The 23,053-nt window shown below is 40.0% G+C and overlaps 1 protein-coding gene across 2 annotated transcripts in view; it reads right to left on the bottom strand.

Annotated features, from left to right (window-relative positions):
- The window catches only part of LOC133460700 (tenascin-X), a 77,922-nt gene extending 55,363 nt beyond the window's left edge, over nucleotides 1-22,559 (bottom strand). For both annotated transcript variants that reach the window (XM_061741432.1, XM_061741433.1), the window contains exons 1-5: nucleotides 22,474-22,559; nucleotides 12,217-12,595; nucleotides 9,545-9,602; nucleotides 8,160-8,363; nucleotides 4,744-5,640 (exon numbers count right to left, since the gene is read on the bottom strand). In XM_061741432.1, the coding sequence (XP_061597416.1) occupies nucleotides 4,744-5,640; nucleotides 8,160-8,363; nucleotides 9,545-9,602; nucleotides 12,217-12,348 (1,291 nt within the window). In that variant the 5' untranslated portion in view covers nucleotides 12,349-12,595; nucleotides 22,474-22,559. The remainder of the gene's footprint in view (nucleotides 1-4,743; nucleotides 5,641-8,159; nucleotides 8,364-9,544; nucleotides 9,603-12,216; nucleotides 12,596-22,473) is intronic.
- Nucleotides 22,560-23,053: the final 494 nt, after the last annotated feature.

Raw genomic sequence — 23,053 nt, 5'->3', positions numbered from 1 at the left:
CCCAGATATCCTGCAGGGCAGTTGCCTTCACTGACATTAATTAACTGCATTTCATTTGACTTATTTGGAGCCAGTTGAAGAACAGAGACATCACTGAAGCTTTTCAAGCTGTTTTACAACTAATATATTGTGCTGATGATTACAGTTATAAGGTAGTTAGATGCCCACTGCAGTAAACGGATGATAACATTCTGCAGATGAAATTCTAACATTGCTAATGACCGCTATGTTATTTATATCAAATATTGATATTTTACGTCTAATTGGTGCAGAGCAAGCTACAGAGCTGTCAAAATTAGGGATGGGAATTGTTAAGAATTTACCGATTCCAGTTCCATTATCAATATCGCTTGTTAATTTGGTACCTTATCGATTCTCATCCAGTTATATACAGTACACATATAGTAAAAATGACTTTGGTTGCATTGACACTAATTTCAAGTATGCACCAATATTTTGCTCTCAACTTCATCAAAATCAAAGCTAGCTTAAAGGAGCATGAGGCTCCTTTAAAGAAATGAGACTCTCTAGCGCCACCCTTCACCACGACGGCCGTTGGGGGTACTGCAGCCAACAGTGAAGCCGGCACGGGAGAACGGGGAGAACGCACATGCAGCGTCATGTGACGTCACATCCGCAGGACAGCGCGGGAAATTCCGGCCCGGAATTGCAGCACATTTTGCAGCACACAGCCTGTTCAAGGCAACGGAGAGATACACTAGAGGGCTCATTCTTTTTTGTTTGGAACGAACGCTTCATCTGACTAGAAAATTTAAAATTTTTACGAATTTTTTTCATAAATCCTGCCTCAATCCAGCCTCAAGCTCCTTTAAGCTGAAAAACAGAAAACTTTTTCAAACGAACATTGTGACGGTTTGCTGCAGTTCCTCGACTGACCGACAGGGGGCAGCTGCAAAAGCGAGTCAATCTCCATTGACTCCCATGTTAAAATGTCCCACTTTAAAGCAGAAATAATCATATTTACAGCCGGGGTTGGTTTGTACCATGCCAGGAGTTTATATCACAGCATCAAATGTATTTTTAATATGATTGTTTGGCAGTCGGCTCAGCCAATCATTAGCTGTTATCACTTCCTTATTTGTAATCTTCATGCTACCGCCCTTTGTGAAGCAACTAGCCGTTTGGTGCGTTTGTGCGTTTCTGTCTCCACGCCATGTTGAAAACATTCTGAGCCCAAATACAAAGCGTGTATATGACTTCATCATGCAAATGCGTCAGTCGTTGGCAGAACCTAGAACCCAGAACGGAGTCGTTAGTCAGACGGGTTAACGATTCCCATCCCTAGTCAAAATTTACCTCTCCATTTCAAGATTTCTTCAGTTTTTGCTTTTTTGTCACCCTTACATATTTCAGATCATCCAGCATATTTTAATATCAGACAAAGATAACCTGAGTGAATACAAAATGTAGTTTTGAAATGATGATTTAGTTTTTTAAGGAATAAAAGCTATCCAGACCAACCTGGCTCTATGTGGAAAAACTAATTTCCCCACCTTGTTACATCATGTGGTAATTTTGTTTAACCACATTTTTTAGGAAATTGAGGTAAATTTCAACCAGGCCTGATTACTGCCAGATATACAGAATCAAGAAATCACTTAAACTGAAACTGTCTGACAACAAAAAGTAGGCTAAAAGATTAAAAAATGCACTTGATTGTCGTTTTTTTCCTGACAAGGGTGGTTATTACGTAGGTTTGGAGGGAAAATTACCTTTTTTCACATAGAGCCAGGTTGGTTTGAATTGCTTTTTGCCTAATTAGATATTCTAAATAATGGAAAATCTAATTTAAAACCTGCATTTTATATTTACTCAGGCTATCTTATTAGGGACATCACGGACTGGATGTCCACTCATTTTTTGCTTCTAAATTCAGATAAAACAGAGGTTATTATTTTTGGTCCCAAGCATCTTAGGAAGGGATTACATGGTGTTGCGATCGCCTCCAGTGTCGGAAACCTTGGTGTTATTTACGATCAGGATTTAATCAGGTTTGTAAAATCGTGTTTTTCCACCTCTGAAATATCACTATGATTAGGAACATCCTCTCCCAGAGTTATGCAGAAAAACTAACTCACATGTTTGTATCTTCTGGGCTAGATTACTGTAATGTATTATTAGCAGGATGTCCAAGTAATTCTCTGAATGTCCTTCAGCTGATGCAAAATGCAGCAGCGCGAGTGCTGACAGGAATCAGCAAGAGAGATTATTCTCCCCCCATCCTCGTAAACCTTAGAATCCAACTCAAAATGGTAAAAACGGCCTAGCTCCACAATATTTGCAAGACCTGATAGTACCTCATGTTCCTAACAGAGCTCTCCATTCTCAGAGTGCAGATTTACTCGTAGTTCCTAAATCTAAATGTAGATTTGGAGGGCGGGCGTTCTGCTATCAGGCACCGTTACTATGGAACCAACTTCCAATCTGGGTTAAGGAGGCTGACACCACCTCCACCTTAAAAACCAAACTTAAAACCTTTCTGTTTAGTAAAGCCTCTGGTTAGAATAAACTCTAGTGTGTTCGGGCTGGTGTGCACTAGAGTACAGGCTGTCTATATCTACTTATAAAGTCATCTCTTTAGTAGACCAGCGAGCCATTGTGTCCGTGTCTCTCATTTCTCTGTTCTTTGTTCTCTCTGTCTGTTTTCTCTTTTCCTGCTCTGCTCAGCAGGCCTTCAGCAGGAGGGCCCCCTTATGCTCCTGCTCAAGGTTTCTTCCCTCCTAAAGGGGAGTTTTTCCTTTTCCACTGTTTGGCTTAAGGTTTTTCTCCCACTAGGGGAGTTTTTACCTGTCATTATTTATGTTTATTAAATAATTGGTCAGGTATCATGTTCTGGGTCTCTGGAAAGCGCCTAGACAACTTCTGTTGTAATATACACTATATAAATAAAAGTGAATTGAATTTAATTGAAAACCCTGGTCTGATATTAAAACATGTTTGATTATCTGAAACATGCAAGTGTGACAAAAAAAAGAAACAAAAAGGCAAGTAAAAAAAATCTGTAAAGGGCCAGATTCTTTTTTCACAACATTGTGATGAATGTTGAGATTAGCTGTTATAAGCTGTTTTTTATATTTCAATTTAAAGAATTTTGACTGAGTGTGGACCTTCAGTTAAGCTGTTTAATTATTTAAGAGAGTTGAAAACTGAGCGTCCTTTTTAATGTTAATAACAGTCCTGTCAAAACTACTGGGTGCTGCATATTTTATTTTTTATTTCCCCCTGAGACAAATGAACAGGAAAAACCACCTCAGTGCTCTCCTCTGTGTGTGGACAGGAAAGACATGATGATGGAAACAGTGAACCAAGCTGGTAAACCAAACACGGACCAAACACAACTCTGGCAAAATGCTTGTTGCTGTAAATGCAATAAAAGCTTCACTCACCCCAAAAAACCTAAATGTGTCCTTTGCAAATGTTTTCAACAGCTTACAAGCTCAAAACCTCCCACCAGTCAGTTTGAACTGACGATGGTGAAGGTGAAATATCTTCAAGAACCAAGAAAAGAAGTCCAGTTGCATTGAATCAAGCGTTGAAGATTCAAGGTAGTCACGACCTGAATGACTGAGCGTCTACACCAACTTAAATAGACAAAGTGACTTTGGTTGGTCTCATCTGCCTCTGGTATGTGTTTTAGATAACAGCCATGAGGTTCTCAGACTGCAATCAACTGCCATAGCCTCATTTTTGGCAGTTTAAGGAAACTTTTAGCAAGAAAGCTCTGACCAAATGCCACATATTGCTGTTCGGTTGCCTGAGGCCCCGTTTTGGCCGTTCGTTTACACGAAAACGAAGCTCAAAGTCACCAAAAACAATCATTTCTGAAAACTCCGGCCAAAGTGGAGATTTTCAAAAACTCAGTTTTCACGTTTGCTTGTAAACGGAGGGAAACGGACATTAAGTCTTCAGAACGTCACATTATGCAACAGAAACGTCACCAGCGTCATGTGTGCGGCCTGTGTTTACAATTTGTTTGGCCACCGTCAATATTTTCTTGTATTTTACCTGTTTACCTAAAGTCACAATTAAAAGTAACTCCACTTCTCTGTCACTCCAAACGAAAGACTCTCGTTCCGTCTTGGAAGTAAAGCCTGAATTATGGTCCCACGTTAAATCGATGCAGAGCCTACGCTGTAGGCTCTGCGTTGGTGTAACGCGGAACCATAAATCAGCCGTAACTGGAAGTTACACGTGTCATTTGTTGATGTTTTTTTCCAGGATTTTGATCTTGTATTTTACCTGTTTTATATTCTAAAGTCACACTTAAAAGTAACTCCACTTCTCTGTCACTCCAAACGAAAGACTCTTGTTTCGTCTTGGAAGTAACTGGCAGTCAAGGCTGATTTATGGTTCCGCGTTACACCAACGCAGAGCCTACGGCGTAGGGTACACGGCGTACGTAGGCTACGCCTTCGATTTAACGCGGAACCATATTATTCAGGCTTCACACGCGTCATTTGTTGATGTTTTTTTCCAGGATTCTGATTGGCTAGCATGACTTTATGCTTCTCGTTACACTGCCCCCTGCAGGTTTGGCTGCTCATAGCACCTTAACAGCGTATTTATGCGGGTTCGTGTAAACAAGGGTATTTTTCAAAACGTAGAGGGAGAAATATCCCTTTTTTGTAAATACCCGGCTATGTGTAAACGTGGCCTTAGTATCCTAGATTTCATTCTTATTTTCACTTCTGATCATTGTATGGTTTGGTGGGTCAGACTCACCGGTATCACAGTTGGGTCCCGTCATGCCCTCCGTACACTGACTGCAGTCTGGTCCGGTGAACCCTCGCTGGCATTCACATCTGCCATCGACACACCGTCCTTTGTTGTTGCAGTCGTCGGGACAAGTCTTTTCGGAACAATCTGCACCAGTGAATCCTTCATCACAAACACATTGTCCATTGACACACCTCCCACGGTTGTTACAGTTGTCAGGGCATGTTTTTTCTGTGCAATCGTGGCCAGTGAATCCATCATCACAAACACACTGTCCGTTAATACAGCGCCCCTTGTTGTTGCAGTTCCCAGGACAGGCGATTTCTGAGCAGTCTGGACCAGTGAAGCCGCTGTCACATTCACATTCACCGTTAACGCACCTCCCTCGGTCGTTACAGTTGTCAGGACAGGCGATCTCAGAGCAGTCTGGACCGGTGAAGCCAGTGAAGCAGACGCATTTACCGTTCACGCATTTGCCACGCTTGTTGCAGTTGTTAGGACAGGCCTTTTTGGAGCAATCTGAACCTGTAAATCCGGGATTGCAGACACACTGTCCGTTGACACAGTCTCCTCTCTTGCTGCAGTCTTTGGGGCAGGACTGTTCTGAGCAGCTTGGTCCCTTGAAACCCTTGTCACAAACACACTTGCCATTCACACATCTGCCGTGGTCGCTGCAGTCGTCGGGGCAGGTCTTCTGGGAGCAGTCGGGACCAGAAAAGCCCGGATCGCACACACACTGTCCGTTCACGCACCTCCCGTTGTCGTTGCAGTTGTCTGGACAGTCGGACTCGCTGCAGTCCGGCCCGCTGTGTCCAGGGAAGCAGACGCACTTGCCGTTCTCACAGCGACCCTGATCACTGCACTCGTTCGGACATTCGTCTGTCTTGATGGAGCATCCTGCACCTGAAAGAGAAGGAGATGTCCAGAGAAGGTTTTTTTGTTAGCTATATTCATTGTTGGGTCAAATGTTGGGTTTGATTGTATATGTGGGTAAAGACTTCGGGGTTATGTTTCTATGTTTATTGGAGTGTGATTGTCGCCTGTGCCTCTCGAGTCCAAGACAATTTCTCTTAAGGGAGACAATAAAGATTCATCTGTATCTTATCTATACACATGGAAAAATAACTGAAACATTCGGCATTCAACATATGAGATAATCTCTCCTTGGAACCGAGGGGTCCAGGTACAGGAAGTGAATAGGGAGTGAATGGCTTGCAGAAGGGGACCTTATCCCATATTCCCTGCGCGCCATTGCAGAATTCCCTGAGAGACAACGTTGAACATTTTCTCCGAGTCCATAAAGCACATGTGCCCCTGCTGAGCAAACTCCCATGTCCACTTTAGGAGACTATTGAGGGTAAAGAGCTGGTCCACCACACCACTCCATTTCAAGGCATTTTAGTTCAAGAGTATTTCTGAGTGTTTGTTTTGACTGCTTGAATTGTGCGTCATCTGTGTGTGAACTTAAGCGGCAGGTCGCGCTTTCATGCATCTGTGCTGTTGTGTCAGTGCAATGGGAGGAGCAGCAGTGAAGTAACATGAAGTCATGCAACTAGCTAAAAAAAACTCATCTTTGTGAGGTAATTTTACTGCTTCAAACTATTCACTCAGTTATCTTACTGCCAGAGGTGTCAAGTAACGAAGTACAAATACTTCGTTACCTTACTTAAGTAGAAATTTTGGTTATCTATACTTCAGTGGAGTAATTATTTTTGAGACGACTTTTTACTTTTACTCCTTACATTTTCACGCAATTATCTGTACTTTTTACTCCTTACATTTTAAAAACAGCCTTGTTACTCTATTTCATTTCGGCCTTTAAAAAAAAACTATCCAGTTAAATTGCTCCATCCGGATAGAGTGAATTTGGTTGTGGTTGTTTCAGATGTTCTTGTCCAGTTTTGTTCTTACATCCGTTCCCTCAGATTCCTGCAACTAAACTTGGATGTACATTCCAATAAAGGTTAGGATAAATGATAACATGCCTCTGAAGTTTGACTTTTTGCACCATTACAATACTTACAAGCAACTAGTCATCATATCTCCTGCTCTCTGAAACACATGTTATTGCTCAATAGTACACATATAGTTCTTTAATATATTTGCATTATACTAAGATGCATTCATTTTCAATGGCTTTTGTCCTTAATGGCTTTTTCCCCCTTACATTACTTTTACTTTTATACTTTAAGTAGTTTTGAAACCAGTACTTTTATACTTTTACTTGAGTAAAAAACTTGAGTTGATACTTCAACTTCTACAGGAGTATTTTTAAACTCTAGTATCTATACTTCTACATGAGTAATGAATGTGAATACTTTTGACACCTCTGCTTACTGCTTCTTACTGGAGAACGGCAACATGAATACTGTTTTAAATAAGCCCAGAAACAAAATCTTTAATTGATGGATGTTCTTCTACACGGCGTCATGGTTTACCACATAACACGTTTGTTGCTTTCCCTCCCTGTTAAGTTTGGATACTTAATAAAACAAAAATAGTTTATGAGACTCAGAGGTGTTGTAAAAATGTTTTTGTATGCATAACAGTGTAAAGTACTCCAGGAGGAATCACATTTGGTTTGTGGGCTTTGCTGGAGGTCTGCTCCTGCTGAAAAACAGTTTTTTCCCCAGCTTGCAATAGTTACCAGTTTATTATTTTATGGTCTTGTGGCACAATAATGATACTTTTAGTTCATGGCATGTAGCTGTTACAAGGCATCTTTTATATATTCATGTTGTCTGAGAAAAGAATGTTAGCGATATCAGCAAATACTTCACAGCAGTTCCAATAAAAAAAAGAAGAAAATAATAAATCAGTCAAATCTAAATCAGATTTTTACATGTTATCAAAAGATGATGTTAAAAAATTTGAAAAAACACTATCTGGATAAACCTTGAATTAATTAGATTTTTCTACATCTTATTAATTATTTTTTCAGCTGTTTCTCTCAATAATGAAAAGCTTACTGTATTGTTACACTAACATTTCCCCACTTTTTCTTTACAAAACCTGCATGCAGACATTGGAAATGCATAACTAATGTCTCATAATCCTTAGGATATGAGGAACACTTAGGAAATTCATTGGTACTGGATACATGATTAGTGAAGTAGGTTTATTTATCAGCAGGAAGAACTTTGAGGTTTCTTTCAGGCCTGTGTTTTGCCTTTCAGGCATGACTGGACTTGAGTCAGCAGGTAAGATCGTTTCCTCCACGTTGATGGAAACAGACGAAATAGGGACTTTCCATGAATAAATATTACAGTTTAACTGTAACGGGATGCTGGAGAAAAGTCTAAGCTATATTATATAAGCAATGCCATCAAATAATTCATCACTTAAAGGAAAACCAACACTGAAAGTTTGACTGTATACAACAGTTATTGATGAAGTTTCATCAACAACTATGTGATTTGTACCTTTGCTCTCTGAGGTGCAGCAGCTTCCCTCAGGTCCTCCACACTTCTCCCGCAGTTCGGATACCTCTCTCTCCAGCCTCTCCACGCGCTCCCGCAGCGCAGCAAAGTCGGCCTCGCAGCCACAAGACCCCGACCCCGATGGAACCAGTTTGATCTTATGGGTCAGGATCAGAGGAGAACCAGGTGCCAGGTTGATTTCTTTACCTGTAAAATACAGAGATAAGAAGAGATATTAGGGCCAGGCAGGAGAAAAATAAAAATAATATTTTGGAGGAGGAAGATTTTTTTTTTCATTATGCACTTCAAGAAAAAAGTCGAAATGTCGAGAAAAAAGTTGAAATGTCGAGATTAATGTTGAAGTACAATTTCAAGAAAAAAGTTGAAATGTCGAGAAAAATGTTGAAATGTCGAGATTAATGTTGAAGTACAATTTCAAGAAAAAAGTTGAAATGTTGAGAAAAAAGTCGAAATGTTGAGAAAAAAGTCGAAATTTCGTGAATAAAGTAGAAATGTTGAGAAAAAAGTCGAAATTTTAAGTAAAAAGTCTAAATGTCGAGAATATTGTTGAAGTATAATTTCGAGAAAAAAGTTGAAATGTCGAGAAAAATGTTGAAATGTCGAGATTAATGTTGAAGTACAATTTCAAGAAAAAAGTTGAAATGTTGAGAAAAAAGTCGAAATGTTTAGAAAAGTCGAAATGTTGAGAAAAGTCGAAATTTCGTGAATAAAGTAGAAATGTTGAGAAAAAAGTCGAAATTTTAAGAAAAAAGTCTAAATGTCGAGAATATTGTTGAAGTATAATTTCGAGAAAAAAGTCGAAATGTTGAGAAAAAAGTCAAAATTTCGTGAATAAAGTCGAAATGTTGAGAAAAACGTCGAAATTTCAAGAATAAAGTCGAAATGTTGAGAAAAAAAGTCGAAATTTCAAGAATAAAGTCGAAATGTTGAGAAAAAAGTTGAAATGTCGAGAATATTGTTGAAGTATAATTTCGAGAAAAAAGTCGAAATGTCGAAAAAAAAAGTCGAAATGTTGAGAAAAAAGGCGAAATTTCGACTTTATTCACGAAATTTCGACTTTTTTCTCGAAATTGTATTTCAACAATCTCCACATTTCGACTTTTTTCTCGACATTTCGTCTTTTTTCTCGAAGTGCACAATAAAAAAAAATCTTCCACTCTCAAATTTTTTTTCTCTTGCCTGGCCCTCTTCCGTAGAAACGGACTTGCAACTGTGAGGAAATTCTTTTTTTGGTCTTGTTTTGATTTTAAAGATACTGTGCAGGTATAGTCGTACGAATCATACCCCTATCGGTCGGTACTGTAACATTAATTAGAAAATCTGCAACTGTTTGATAAGTTTTCTAAAGTGAACTTCTCTTTCCTTACCGTCTTGGCTCACATCAGATGAATCTCCCTGAGTGACACATCCCTCTGAGATCACTACCTGCAGCAAAAATGAACAAAAAATATGCAAAGGAGATGGAAGTGGCTATCAACGTGGAAAAAGTCAGGTATCAAGGGAAAAAAAGCTGTACTATTATCAATCCATAGCATCCATCCATGGACCTATCTCCATTAGTGCATTGAACTCCTCAGTGTTTCACAGTTTTTACACATTTATACTGTCATGTTGTGATGTGGTTCTTCTTTACTATTTGCACATCTCCTGGTTTGGGGGATATTTATGGATGAGGGATGGATTGAGGGATAGATCCCTCGATTAGTGCGGGGGACTCAAGAAAGTAATAATGGAAGAAGCATGAAACCAAACAAGGGCACTTCCGTTGACTCATATTTTCTCTGACACCATTGGCAGCCATTGGATCCAGATGTCCTATGGATCATTTTCAGACTCCACATCTTTCTAGATCTTTCTGCTTTCAGTCGTCACTTTCAGTTTATTCACAGCTGGAAGTCAAGTCCTCACACTGCTCAGTGCTACGTAGCTAAAGTGATGACAGAAAGCCATCAATTAAAAGATAATGCCCCTATTTGTGGACTTTATATAATTTAATGGATGTAAATGTAATATTGCCCATAAAAATTCACTTCTCATGCAGCAAAGTCCCTGCACAGCTCTCATGGATGTGAAATCTGCCTGTGGAGATTTTTTTTTAATACCAGGCTGTAAATATGTTTATTTCTGCTGTAAAGTTGAACATCTTGGAGGGGATTTACTCACATCTGGAGCCAGTCCCCCTAGTGGTCAGTCAAAGAACTGTGGTTTTCTGCACCGCTGGTTTAGACCGAGGTACGACTAGCAGCTGGTAACTTACTGACAATCTCCTTATGGTCTGTGGTTAAAACCAGACTAGCTAAATTTGTGGTGCGCTTTTAAGCATACTTATACGGTAAACTTTTAAAGCACCTTTTAACCATATTACTTTCCTACCAAATGATTAAAAGGTCATTCTTATTTACCAAACATTAAAACAAGAAATACGATTAGTTCATATTCCCAGGGAGTATAAAATTGGTTCTAAATGTGAGAAACTCCAATAAAGTGGGTGGTTATTTACTTATTTATTGTCCAAATGTCTGAGTGGGAAGTACCACAGATTTTGCAACTGCTGCTTTTACCGCTGAGACACGAACGTCTGTGGACTTTCCAGTCCCATCCAGTGAGTAACCACATGTTGGCGTGCTGGAAGCAGCTGCTGATGAAGTGGGGTTACTCATATTACTAGTTTTATACCGATTTCCCACCAGCAAACCACCCCAACCCCCCGCAGCCTCACTATCTGCCCTAAAGATGGATATGACGCAGTGAGTTACAGATAAAACCAGTTTGAAAAATGGTTTTATACAACCATGATATAAAATACTAAATATTTCACCCGGTTGGGTTACATTTGGCATTTCTATACTTATTTTGACCTTCCACACTGCAAAAACCCAAAATCTTACCAGGAATATTTGTTTTATTTCTAGTTAAAATGTCTCATTTTTAGTCAAAAAAATCTCATTACACTTAAAACAAGAGTCATTACCAGAAAAATAACTTGTTATTTGACAATTTTCACCTGTTTCAAGTAAATTTTCACTTGAAATAAGTAGAAAAATCTGCCAGTGGGACAAGATTTATCTTCTCTTTACAAGCAAAAAAAATCTTGTTCCACTGGCAGATTTTTCTACTTATTTCAAGTGGAAAATCTACTTGAAACAGGTGAAAATTCTTGTTTCTTCCAGTGATGAGTCTTGTTTTAAGTATAATGAGATTTTTTTGTGCGATATTTTACCGTTCACGATAAACCGTCAAAAAAATTCCCCACGGTAAGAATTTGTCATCTCGCGGTAAAAATGATAAATTCCCGTTGATGATGTTTTTGTGTAAAGCTGATTTGGAAAGTCTGAAAGTCTGATTGAGGAAGGAAGGAAGGAAGGAAGGAAGGAAGGAAGGAAGGAAGGAAGGAAGGAAGGAAGGAAGGAAGGAAGGAAGGAAAGAAATGAGCCAGAAAGAAAGAAAGAAATGATCCAGAAAGAAAGAAAGAAATGAGCCAGAAAGAAAGAAAGAAAGAAAGAAAGAAAGAAAGAAAGAAAGAAAGAAAGAAAGAAAGAAAGAAAGAAAGAAAGAAAGAAAGAAAGAAAGAAAGAAAGAAAGAAAGAAAGAAAGAAAGAAAGAAAGAAAGAAAGAAAGAAAGAAAGAAAGAAAGATAAGTTCCCATTGATGACGTTTAGTAGTATTTAGTATCTTTTAGAGCAGTGATTTGGGGGCTCCAAAGATTGAATGTGGTGATAGATTTATAGTTAAAAAGATGGAGTTGAATTGCAATTTTTTTTTTATCGTCATTTTTATCGTTATCGGGATAAATGCCAGAAATCATTCTGATACATTTTTTAGTCCATAACGCCCATCCCTACTTGAAACAGTTGAAAATTGTTGTTTTTTCCAGTGATGACTCTTGTTTTAAGTGTAATGAGATTTTTTTTGACTAAAAATGAGACATTTTAACTAGAAATAAGACAAATATTCTTGTTAAGATTTGGAGTTTTTGCAGTGCATGAGTCATCCTATCATCTAAAACACTCACACACACACAGAAGACAGAATGGTTTACCTTGATGGAGTCTTTCTCGGCATCCCTTGGCGTCCTCTCACCCCTGACCTGTAACTCCGTGGAGGCTGGAGACGGGAGGGCTGGGCCAGCCAGGAGCAGGAAGACGAGGAGGGAGGGGATGCGGGGAAGCATCACTGGGATGGGACCAGGAAAAGTCTTCCTGTAGGGGGTTCACAGAACTGAGGAAATATACTGGACAAATTAGGGAAACTTTTGTCGGAGCGGCTCGTTCCCACGTTTGTTTGCTTTTTTTCCTCGATTATTTTCAAAGATGACAGCATCAGTAGCTCTCCGAGCCAGAGAGATCTCCGTCGGCTTTGGTTTGCTTGGCTTCGGCCGGACTCTCTGCTTGTCTCTTTCTACTCCAGGGATTTCCTCCCTAGAAGACACAAGGCATAACTCATTTAAGTTCACCTTAAATTTCATGTTCGCTCAGCAGACTCAACTTTGACCGCAATTAGAGCAAAATAGGGGCCTATTAGCTTTTTATGGGCATGTCAGTGTAGCATTATAACCAATAAACTCCATGGAAAAAGCAACTTGGTCTGAAAGAGTAGTCTGTTATCCAACGGTTAGCTTTCAAACACCTGGAGCAGACTGAGGCCTGGCATCTGGGAATATTTGTTACGCTGCTGCTGCTGGTTGTTTAGGGTAATTTAGAGCCATTTATGAACAATATGTGATGACACACAGCATTTCCCAATTTAGACTCTCTTTACAAATACAAAGGCCAAATCTAGGCTGGATTACTTGTACTGTAAAACCCTCAAAGGTACACAAAAAAAGAAACGTCTGCTAATGTGTGGTCTAGAGAGAGAAACCCTGGATTGGTTAGGGGAAAACATTTCTCAAAGCAGCATGATTGTCATTACGGTCGACCTTCATCCACAGTATTGGGAGGTGTTGTCAGCATGGGTTCACAGCGTTTAAGATGACTGAACGTCACTTTTAAGATTAATCTATTCTAAAATCCACATTTGTCAGGGTGGAATTGTGGGGCTTTATATCAGTAAAATATGACCTGACTGGATTCACTGGAATCATAAATCCAGCGATTAAAGCAACCGGTTTCTACAGATTGACCACAGACTCTATAAAAAGATTCCTTTATGGCGTCGCGCACTGGTTTCCTGAAGACTCGGTTTGACGCTCCATTTTTCATCATAAGTGACTCAAATTTGCCCTTACTTTCAGTTCATGCGAGGCCAGGATATAATTTCAGATGTCATGATCAAAAGGGCATCTGAAACAAGTGCTACTGGAGATGAAATGAGGACTGGCGAAGCAGCGACCGGGCTCTGCCTAGCCGTGCCGGCAGAGCCCGGTCCCAGACCTGTGGTCTGGACCTGCCGGGACGTTCAGCAGAACCGTTACGGATTGCTACTGGTCCAGGGAAATGGTCCAGGGAAAAGATGAAGCTGTGGGACCAGCCGTCCTCTGGTCAGCAGCCTTCCACCATGGATGAAGATACTGTACCAACTTCTGGTGCCAAACGTCACCACAGATTTTACCAGAGGTGTCAAAAGTATTCACATTCATTACTCAGGTAGAAGTATAGATACTAGAGTTTAAAAATACTCCTGTAGAAGTTGAAGTATCAACTCAAGTTTGTTCTCAAGTATAAAAGTACTGGTTTCAAAACTACTTAAAGTATAAAAGTAAAAGTAATGTAAAGCCATTAAGGACAAAAGCCATTGAAAATGAATGCATCTTAGTATAATGCAAATATATTAAAGAACCGTATATGTGTACTATTGAGCATTAACATGTGTTGCCTATAAGTATTGTAATGGTGCAAAAAGTCAAACTTCAGAGGCATGTTATCATTTATCCTAACCTTTATTGGAATGTACATCCAAGTTTAGTTGCAGGAATCTGAGGGAACGGATGTAAGAACAAAACTGGACAAGAACATCTGAAACAACCACAACCAAATTCACTCTATCCGGATGGAGCAATTTAACTGGATAGTTTTTTTTTTAAAGGCCGAAATGAAATAGAGTAACGAGGCTGTTTTTAAAATGTAAGGAGTAAAAAGTACAGATAATTGTATGAAAATGTAAGGAGTAAAAGCAAAAAGTCATCTGAAAAATAATTACTCCAGTGATGTATAGATAACCAAAATGTCTACTTAAGTAAAGTAACTAAGTATTTGTACTTCGTTACTTGACACCTCTGGATTTTACACAGTAAATTGTACCATTTCATAATTTTATGATGATAAAAGACCAGTTATGCAATTAGAGCTGTTGACTCATCTCTATTTTTCATTTTTTGAGGCTTTTCAAAACCCCTTTTTGGTGCTCTTCATCTGAAACAACTCATCATTTAACATACAAGTCTAATTAATGTATTTTTTCTGTCCGTTCATTTTGTCATAGCCATTATTTATTTGTAATATCCAATGATACATGGGCTGCAGTGATTTTTGAATTTACATTAAAACTTACCAAAATAAAACAATGTCCCCAAATGCACTAACTTTGCAGGAGAGCAACACTGATTCATTGAAGGCCTAGAAAAATAAATTAAGGAATAAAAATGCACATTTACTCGCTCAACGCTCCCATTAATGAAAATTCAACTTTCTTGGTCTTTTTTTTCTGAAACTATAATTTTTTTTAAATATTGACTTTTGGCGGAGGATGATGACCATTGGCTGATCCATCCGTAATCTATACCTGATTATTCCCATTAACAGTCATAGAGATCCGCTGGAGCCTTGGTTAATCCTGCCTGGCCGTTACTGGTCCCACATTGGTTTTATCATCTAAAACTGTGCGTAAGCACAAAGCTTGGCGTGCATGGCGAGTTTAAGCTGCACACGGACCTTGAGGTTGGGTCAGTTTGGTCCTTTCAACATCTTTGTGATTTCAACTGAGTTCCCAAGCTGCAAAATGAATTTAAAGGGTGACAAAAACCCATTAAACACTCAGATCTGAAATCACAGGGGAAAAAGATGAATCCCACACAGATTTCCCCTGACGAGCCTCCAGAAACACAAACACATGATTTATGAGTCAGACCTAAAACGATCTAACCATCCAAGTTTCCCCTCTGAGTTTTACAACTAAAGCTGATTAATACCTGACAAAGCTACTGTTCAAATCCACACACGGCTAAAGCTCCGAATGGAGAAAGCAGCTGCTGAGAGTTCCCAACAGCATCACGTCATACTCCTGACCGGAGGAACAATAAATTCAGTTTAAGGGAAGACGTGCTGGTATCCATAAATACCTCCTAAATATGTGGGCATAGTTTAGTTTCCCATTTCTCTGCACTGAATTCTGTAGCTGCCTTCAAATATTATTTTAGTGGATGTTTGTTGATGTTCAAAGGTTAATTATGCAAAGCACCACCAACGATAAGGACTTTAACTTTAACATTTCATGGTGTCATTTTACACAAATATTGTCTCTCAGTTTCTCAAGCTCAGGATTAGTCCTGGAGAAGATCCCACCTGATCGGTAACAAAGCTTCAAATAATCGAATCCCCTCACCCGCAGAAGCAACGGTCTGGACTCCTAACCCAGGACGTATAACTCCAGATGTGTCCGAGTCCACTTCTGCCTCAGCTTTCTGCTCCTGGCGTGGTCTCCAGCTGTTGTTGCCCATCCGCCTCAAAGTTGGACACCTTGTGAGTCTAAGCTGGTTTTCTGCTCAACACCGTCGTAAAGACTTGTCATTTGAGTTATGTTGTCCATGTGTTTGCTCCAAGCAGTCTGGCCCGAGGCCTTTCATGTCAGCATGCAAAAATACCACTCACTGGATATTTTTTTATTGCGTTTCTTTTCTGTTCTGTTTTTACTCCAGCGACTGTTGTGATAAGAAACCAGGAAATAGGAAACTTCACAAATACTCAAAACCAGTACATTTCGATACGGGATGGCCACACCCCGAAGCGAGTTGATGAGGCCTCTGACTTTTATCTGCAATAACTTTACAATCACTCAGTACGTTTACATGCACAACTGAAAGTCGAATTGTTGCCTCAATCTGACCGATATCGAATTTTTAAAAGCCATGCATACACCTTAGCCGGGCTGTAGTCGAACCAAACCGAAGTTCTTGAGATCGAGCTGTTAGTGCCAGATAATGCATCCTAATCCGAGTTATTCCAGCATGTAATAATAATAATAATAATAATAATTTCAATTCATATATAGCGCTTTTCACCTGAAACAACAGATCTCAGAGCGCTTTACAAAGAAGACTAAAAACAAGACTAAGAAACTAAGACAAAACCTAGCTACTAAGTAAGATAAAAAGTTGTGGGCAGCAAAAAGATAAAAAAATAAATAAAAAAATATTTGAATAAAAGGGGTCAATGGAAGAGTTCAGGGGAAGGCCTGCTTATAGAAGAGTGTTTTAAGGCCCGTTTTAAAGGACTCCACAGAAGGTGCATTCCTGAGGTCGTCAGGTAGAGAGTTCCATAGGCGTGGGGCGGAGGCAGAGAAGGAACGGTGTCCCATCATCACGAGCCGTGGAGAGGGGACATGAAGGAGAGTGGCGTGGCTGGAGCGAAGGGTGCGTGCCGGTTTATGGACAGTGATTAGATCACTTAGGTAGCTGGGGCTTTTTTGATGGATGGCCTTGAAGGTCAGATCCTGTAGTGGGCCGGGAGCCAGTGGAGTTCGGCCAGAACAGGGGTTATCTGTGCTGACTTTTTGGTACCGGTGAGCAATCTTGCAGCGCTGTTCTGAACCAGTTGGAGGCAGTGGATGGATTTTGCAGGTAGACCGGAGAGAAGTGCATTGCCATAGTCAATGCGTGAAAAGATGAAGGCGTTTACCAGTTTTTTTAAGTCGTCTTTGGAGAGGGATGGCTTCAGTCGGGCTATATTTTTAAGGTTGAAGTAGGAGATGTTTTTTATGTGAGGTTGGAATGATAGGGAAGAGTCAAGCTTAACTCCAAGGTTGGTAACAACAGGGGAGAAGGAGATGTATCCGCAACCCGTGCTTAGCCGAGCTATTGACCGCCCCAGGACTCCCCCTTCAGGAACTGACGACACCACGAAAGTCAGAATATCAACACAGTAGGAGAAGAAGAAGACGAACAACAAAGTAGGAACCGGAATAACACCAACGCAAAAGTGCATGTATCGCCCCCTAGCATCGCAGAGTCAAACGCACATCACTCCATAATCAAGTGTCTTCTCACGCATGTTTACTTGGATTTCTGGGAGAACAGTTTATTCCTTAGCTAGATTGTTGCCAATAGCTTGATTTAAATGCACATGGAAACACACTGAGTGTCTGGTGAACTGAATAAGATGCATTCATGTAAGTAAAATAACACTAGGATGTTACAATGGCATCTTTTAGGAGTTTGGAAATATTAAGCAGACAGTCCACAGTCACTTACTGAAGGTGGTATGTATTAGCACAATAAAAACTTAATTTATCCTGGTGAAAGAGCCGAACAACAACGTGTCCAGAACAGCAGTTCTTGTGGGTTTAGAACTGCTGGTTCTAAACTCTAAACTCTTACTGGTACCGGAGTCGTCAGAGTTATCTGAGATGACCAGCGGTTACAATTACAGGATTTACATAATGCAAATTCATTCCAACTGTCCACTAATGATAATGAAGCTGCTGGCAACAGAGGAATAAGTAAGTTTGCATTACATTAGAACAAATATCTGATTATTGCATTAATCTGACTGCAGCATGCGCATGTATATTGGGGAAAAAAAAGTCCTATTAAACACACTAGTCAGGGTTGACATGACTGCCCTGTGTATTTAAACATACTGACTTGATCTGTCTGAAGTGTTGTGAGGTGCCAACAATGTTTCGATTGGGACTATTGGGACTACTTGCTGAAGGCTTAAAATACAACACTAGATTATGCTGGAGACTGTTTTTGCTCTGGATGTGTCTAACCTTGCTGGAATCCTAGTATCCCGACCTCCTCACAGAAAATAAGAGTGGGTTGTCCTTTAAACACAGAAAATACCAGCTTGGAGGAGATATGCTCCCCCTTTTTATTTAAGGTGACACAAATGCCTGAGCTTCAAACACCTGAGGACTACAGCACAACTGTTGTTTTTTCCCTGCTTAACTTTGTCTTTGCAGCCTATTTTAGGGGGCGGAGTCATCCACCTCCACAGGCCACACCCCTCTCTGACAGCATTTGATCCTTGCAACTTAAAGGGGACCTATTATGAAAAACACGTTTTCTCTTGCTTTAACATATATAAAGTAGGGATGTTAATAATTAATCGATTTTCGATTAATTGCCGTTATGAAATTACCCGATTAAAATTAACGATTACAATTAATCTATTTATTTATTTATTTTTTTTCGTTTAATTTCACCAGCTGGTATTACGCCCGGACCACATTTAATGCGACACAACACGCTGCCGCCGCGGCGCGCACAGAAGAAAGAGACGGCGGATATGTTTGGTTTTAGTAACATGCCATGATCAGGCAATGAGTCTGCAATGGCCCAGACGGGAGACACATGTAGCTCTGTGCTTAACTTTTATTTTTAATCCACTCTATATTCTTCTGGTTGTTCTCCGATATGTTCCCCTAAAGCCTGAATTATGGTTCCGCATTAAATCGATGCAGAGCCGCCGCCGTAGCCTACGGCGTAGGCTCTGCGTTGTTGTAACGCGGAACCATAAATCAGCCTTCACCCGGTACATACATAGGTTTCTCTAAACATCTGTCCCCGCTACAGTTTTAACTAAAAGAAAATGTGCTCCAATACAGCAGGTCTCATCATTTTATTTTGAACACTGCCAAAACTCTAACTTAAAACGTAACTAGAACTTAAAATTTGCTTGACACAAATGACACTATTATGGCTGCTGCTGCTACTAATAGCCTTGAAGTGCACTTTATATTATATTCCTTGTGGTACAAAAATGTCTTTTTGTTACTTTTGTATCAAATAAATATTTGATTAAGGAATACATTAAAATGTCCTTTGTATTTTATATAAGCAAAAAAAATTATGTTTGTATCTCAGATGGGGGGAAAAACGCCGCTTATCAACTAATCGATGATCGATCGATAAGGTTATCAACTATCAATTAATGAAATAATCGATAATTTGCATCCCTAATATAAAGTGGTCTCCCCTCAGCCTGCCAACTCAGAGAAGGAGGAAAGCAACCACATTCTGCAGTGTCTGTACAGCCGCCCCGATGAACCGTCCACTGTGATGTGGATCTACGAGCCGTTCAGATTCTGCTCCCGTCGTTACGTAACGACAGGAGCGATTTACAGAGGTTGGCCTCCGATGCGTGAAACCACGCCCACAACTAACTCCGCCGGCCGGAGCTTCCGCCATTTTTTCGTAGCGGTGTATCGCGTCATTCAAGCAGCCAATCAGCACAGAGCCTCATTATCATAGCCCCGCCCACTCAGAATCCTGCATAGATAATGAGGTTAGAGAATGGGATGATAAAGACATGGCTCAGAGGCTGAATTTCTAATTTATTTAGCAAAAACAATCAAAAGCTTATTTTTTACACATTCAAGGCCTGTTTAAAATAGATATTAGTTGCCATAATAGCTCCCCTTTAAGACTAACAACACTACAGCATTACTGTCAACCTCTGAGGCGCAGACTGTGACGTCACAGCACGCTGCAGATTTAGACGACTATTAGAAAGACATTGTTTTTATAAAAAGTGCTTTTGTAATGTTAGGAAAGAGTGTTCTTGGTTAAAGTCAGCACAACACCTGGTTTGGGTTAGAGTGTTGTTTGCAGATGGGAAAATATATTTTTAAATGATGTTATTTTAACAAACTTTAACATCAAGCGTGTGCTCCATTGTTTAGTTGCCTGCACTTGCATATCCTAAATGTGTAAAAATCATTTTCAACCTGCTGATTTTCAAATCCGAGCTGAATGATGGAGCTGAATTTGTGTAGTTGGTTTCCCGGCTGTTAATTTAATTTGACCCCACACGGGTGGAGTTAAACATCTGCAGTTTAATTTAAGTCTGTCTGAAGTGTGGTGGGTTCGGTAGCCTGCTGTAGACTTCAGTGAACAGGCTCCGCTGGGAGCACTGCACTCGTAAATACCTGCGACTGACAGCTGTTCCAGCTGCTGTACGCTCGGACCTCGGGAGGGCAGCGAAATCTCCCAGAGAGTGCCACTAAAACTCCTCTGGTCCTCATCGCCGGTACTTTCTCTCTCAACTGGTGCAGTCTTTTCCTCCTGCTCAGTCGCTTTTCAGCAGCCAAAATAAATTCCCTCGTACTCCCTCTTCAAACGAGAGCTTGGCCCTCAACACCGAAACTTAGCTAAATGATTTAATCCTGCACTCATTCATTTCAGAGTTCAATGTTTTTAGTCACTTCTTTAAATATTTTTACAGTCAATCATGAAACAAGTATTAAAAAGTCAAACGTAAGTTCATAAGTCCAGCTGTTCAAGCTTGGTTGGAACTGTGTCATGCAGCAAGACGGTGGATGTTTTGAAACTGCAAACTGGACTAGTAGTGTACTGATTTTACCTAAATCTAGTATATAGTATGCAGTATGCACACAATTGCATACTCTACAGTATCTGGCTGGTTTGCTACTTCTGGGAAAATTGCCAACCAAAAAACGTACTAGTCTACTTTGCATATTATATCCCACAATGCAATGTGCCGCTGCAGCATAAGCTTTCCTTTTATGTGGAGGTATAGCTGTTTTTATAGCTGCATACTGAATAACCCCTCCAGCAGGATACTGTACACCGTATAGTATGCTCAGTATCTCTTCAAGGTTGCAAGTAGGTGGAGTTTATCTGCAGGGTTCACCTTGGACACTTAACCAGTCCATCACACAGCTGACACGAACATGCACACTTGTGCAAATCACTCATCAAGGCCAGTTCAGAATCACCAGTGAGTCTAACACACATGTACTGAGTATGGGAGGAGGTTGTTGCAAGAAGACCATGGAAAGTTCTCCTAGAAATCTCTCATAGGTTAAAAAAAGAGAAGCATCTGGATCTTCAGTAGCAATTACTTGGTCCTAACGAGCACAATTTAGTGCAGGTGCCGCATTACAAAGCTTTGACGAGCCAGCGTTAAGTTGATGAGTTTCATTAAATACACCCGCTGTGAAATCCATCACAGACCAGGGAAAACGCATTCAAGGGCCAAGTTCATGAACTCCATGCAAATAAAATTGTTGCGTATTTGCAACATACGGACACTTTATGCATGTTTGTATTTTCCACTTCATCTGAAGCGAGTCAGAAGCAGCACTGAGGTTTCTAACGCTGCAAAGAACGTATTCCTAAGAGAAAAGCTTTGTTTCAAGATGGCGAAAAGACTATTTTGCTCATTTTCAGAATGCAAGTCAAGAACATTTTTCTAACCCCATGAGCGAAGATGTTTTTGCTTAAAATAAACCCATTATGACCACATTTATGGATTTATAGAGTAGTAGGATTACTTCTGGAAGAACTGTTTTTTTTGCAGCGAGTTAATGAATGTCAGAGGTTCAACATCATGGCATCATATCAAATATATCAAATTAAAAAGTCTATAAAAATCCTAAATAGCTTACATTTTTTAGCCAATCATTCACATGACATTTTAAGACCTGAACCAATTGACTCTAACTCTGTTCATTTTTAAGGTTTCCTTTCCTGAAGTGTAATTTCCTTCACATGGCTGCAGCTGTTTTGCTCCCCTCTGCCTTGTTTTGGAAAGTGAAGACTTTTTCAGTGAATCCTGGAAGGAATAACCCCGGATTGTATCATTGCATCGAATTATCAGTAAAAAAATAACTTGGATGATCTAATTTTGATAAAGATATACTTGCAAAAACTTTGACACATGTAGAGAAACATTTTTCCAACAATGAAAATATTACTTTATTCGTTATAGTATTAAACATTGAAAATAATTCTCAATTTGACTACTAAATTGCAAATTTTTTCCCCAAATCAGCTGTTTGAATTGGCAAAACAGGCACTTTTGATTTACCTTTTAATTGCATAGTTCCTAATCAATTTTAATGTCACCATGAACATCCTTTTAACAGTTTAAAAATACCCCAAATATTTGATTTGATCTTTCAAAACTGGTCACAACTGCAAAGCTGCAACAAGAAAATCTTTATTCAAATGTTAAAACTATTCAAAATGCATATTGCTTTTACGTTTAAATGCATATGAATTTGGAAATCTGCATATTGAGTCAGCATCCACGATGTCAGAAAGACTTTCGCAAATCATTTTCAATGGAAATGAAATAAAATGCAAAATTCTGCACAGAGTGGAAAAGCATCTTACCTGCTCAGAGATGTGAGGAGTTTCTCTCCCTGCGTGTCCAGAAGTCTCCTTGTCTTTCTGTCCAGCTCTGTGAAGCTCTCACCGGCTGACCAGCAGGGGGAGGGGGGTGGACAGAGAGAGAGAAGGAGCAAAGAATGAAAGGAGGAGGAGGAGGGGAGGAGGAAAGCAGTAAAATTTTCTCATACTTGAAGAATTTTTTCCTCCTTCTCTCCACTCCTTCTCTTCCTCCTCCTCTCGCTCTCACTGATGTCATTCTATGTGCTTCACAGGTCCCTTCTGGGTGGATGGAAAACATCTGAATTTTTAGATGTTTTTAAGGGAACTCTGGGGCCTGAAGTCCTTAATGAGGTTTGAGGGTCTCTGTCCTCCGCTGCTGGATCCTCCGTAACGTTTGTGACCAAGAGACGGTCCACTCAGGTCCTGTTTCTGGCTCTTTTATTAGTGAATTGGAATCAGATTTTGATGCAGCATCGACAGAGTCGGTGGAGACGCTCCAGGTTCTGACATCACACACAGATACTTGGCTGCCTTCACTCTTGTTTTGCTCAAAAAAGGATGAGAAAGAACTCCAAAACATGGA

Source organism: Cololabis saira, chromosome 15 (assembly GCF_033807715.1).
Source record: "Cololabis saira isolate AMF1-May2022 chromosome 15, fColSai1.1, whole genome shotgun sequence".
NCBI classification, from domain to species: Eukaryota; Metazoa; Chordata; class Actinopteri; order Beloniformes; family Belonidae; genus Cololabis; species Cololabis saira.
The sequence above is the reverse complement of the archived record's forward strand: the minus strand, read 5'-3'. Positions and strand labels throughout refer to the sequence as shown.